The 2,500-nt window shown below is 34.1% G+C and overlaps 1 protein-coding gene across 1 annotated transcript in view; it reads right to left on the bottom strand.

Moving 5' to 3' along the window:
* Window positions 1–1,616: 1,616 nt before the first annotated feature.
* Window positions 1,617–2,500, bottom strand: part of LOC137615937 (pre-mRNA-splicing factor CWC22 homolog) — a 7,279-nt gene continuing 6,395 nt past the window's right edge. Inside the window, exon 4 of the mRNA XM_068345622.1 lies at window positions 1,617–1,846. Coding sequence (XP_068201723.1) covers window positions 1,617–1,846 — 230 coding nt within the window. The remainder of the gene's footprint in view (window positions 1,847–2,500) is intronic.

Genomic DNA, 2,500 nt, shown 5'->3' with positions numbered 1-2,500 from the left:
TTTTATATGGAAATGAAAGAGGACTTCAATTAATATAAATTCATTTTCAATTAATACTTGGGTAAAAGCACCTCGACATTGTAGTCTTTCTGTTCCAATTTAAACTTCCTTCATTTATCCCACCCGTTGCAAAATGGACAGCCTTTATCCGAAACAAATTTAGGGGTCACCGCCCCCTTCTCGTTTTAGGGAAAAGATTAGTAGCGGAACTAGGGGAGCGCTCGCTATCCAATAAACTGTCTCTATCTGTCGCTGATAAAACCTAGTGATTTGTAGGGCTTTCGTGTAGCCAGTCACCATCATGTTGAGGTTATTGACTCTTTGACTCTCTTAGCTCCAGAGAACAGAGATGGGAAATGGGAATATCACTGCTTGAAAGATTGGAAAATTATGTAATAAGAAAAATGGCAGACTTAGCAGTGATTGCAGAGGTGACAAGAGATGAAGTGGGCACATATTAAGGATGGATGTTGGAGAGGGAGTGAGGATCTCTTGGGAGAAATCTTATAGGGGTGTAGATAGAGAGGGAAGCAGAGAATTAGATGGCGAGATAAGGTGAAGGATGATATGGAAAGAAGAGGTTTGGTTGAAGAGGATTCCTTTGATAGAAAGCATTGGAGGTGGTGCATCCGACAACCGATCCCTTAACGTAGGGATAACGGATGGACAGAAGCAGCGTTAGATAACTTGACTTCTGTTTAATCTAGGTTAGGTTAGGTTGGGTAACTCAACATTAGTTAGGTTAGGCTATTAATGATACCACTGTGTCAGGCAAACGAACGGAACACATACATCAGAAAAGATGTCGTGATTTGTATGTTAGGTTAGTTTATGTACCTCTGACAGGTTAGGTCACGATACCTATAAGACAGCTCATCTCACTGGACTATGTTAGATTAGTTGTGATACTGTTATATTACTTAGGTTACAGTAGACCGTATGATATGTTAGTTTACAATGCAAGAGAAATAGAAAGGGATAATACCCTTAAGAATTCGGTAATAAATCAATTTAGAAAATAATAATGGAAAAATATTAAACCGGGGGATAAACTAAATCTCGTGACATATTTTACAGCAAGAGTTTGTCTTTTTGACATGATAACAATCCTAACATGTTTTATATAAAATGTTGTACTTTAAAAGTTTTATTTTCTTTTTTGTGTTTTAAAAGAGAATGATTCAAGTACCATTTACCACCTTTACAGTAAAAAAAAAAAAAAAATTATTCTATTGAACTACAGTTGAAGTTCATGAAGCTTCTTTTTTAAACAGATGTGACTTAACTTTAAAAAAAAAAACAGAAGTAATAGATACTTAGATTGATATCCAAAACTTGCATGAGCAGATGAACATATAGAAAAATAGTAATAGTCTTCATCTCATGAAACTTGGTTACCACTTGGGCACATAAGGGGTTTTCCTTATAGACCAAGAGGAGCCCCTTCATTCTAGTGCCGTTTTCCCCTTCTTCTTTCTTCTTAATCATAAATCTACCAGCGTGCAGAGACATGGAGACTGTAAAGGAACCGGAAGATATAAGCTGATGTCTTGGTCTCCATCCAAATTCTCTTTCGGTTGGATTATGCGTCGCATAAATGTTCTACGAAAACTTCTTTATATAGGTTTCGACTTGGGCTCTGTTGGTTCTAAATTTTCTTCCTCTTTTTCGTCTTCTTCTGGTTCTTTTTCGTCTTCTGCTTCTTCTTGTTTCTTTTTTTTTTTTTTTTTGTCTTTGCTTCGTCTTGATTCTTTTTTTGTCCCTTTCTTCTTCTTCTTCTTCTTCTTCTTCTTCTTCTTCTTCTTCTTCTTCTTCTTCTTCTTCTTAGAGTGAATTTGCTTTCTCTCTGTGTTATTGATCTTAAAAATGAAATTTTTTCACAGATTCTTTCACCCAAAAATGTCTATTTTTTTCTTTTGGACTAATACCTTTCGATGATCTAGAAGATTTTCTAAATATGAATTACCTTATAGCTTTGGGTTTTGCTTACTGGATTTTAAACTTGAAGTTGTATTTCCATATATAAGAAAAGTCTCAACAAACAATTAAAGCACCAGAAATAGTGACAAACTTGCATTAAACGTTCGTTTGCCTTATTCAGCCTTTATTTATCCTTAAATTTATCAGTATTCAATACGTTTAAGTCTCATATCGACGGATGTTCTTTTTGTCATTGTTAAAAATTGGTTTTAGAGGAAAAGGTATCTTCCATTAAAATACTTTTGATATAACATGAATTCTTCTATTGCTTTAAAAAACACATATTATCCTTGAAATAAAGTTTTCTTTTCAAACTCAGTTTCATGAGAAAATTTTTATTTTTAAAATGTCATCACCCAATTTTTTTCTTCTTTAAATGTTGGTTCTATAAATGACTATCATCAACAACAACAGTAATAATAAACAAAGGCTAAGTTGAATGAAATTAAGGAGGATGGAATAAAAAGCCTTATCATGGATGGTGGAATAATCGGAGTAGATATTTCGTAGTGAAGACCCT

The sequence above is a fragment of the Palaemon carinicauda genome, chromosome 22, assembly GCF_036898095.1.
Source record: "Palaemon carinicauda isolate YSFRI2023 chromosome 22, ASM3689809v2, whole genome shotgun sequence".
NCBI lineage: Eukaryota > Metazoa > Arthropoda > Malacostraca > Decapoda > Palaemonidae > Palaemon > Palaemon carinicauda.
Note: the sequence above shows the minus strand (reverse complement) of the source record. Positions and strands in the feature narration are given on the sequence as shown.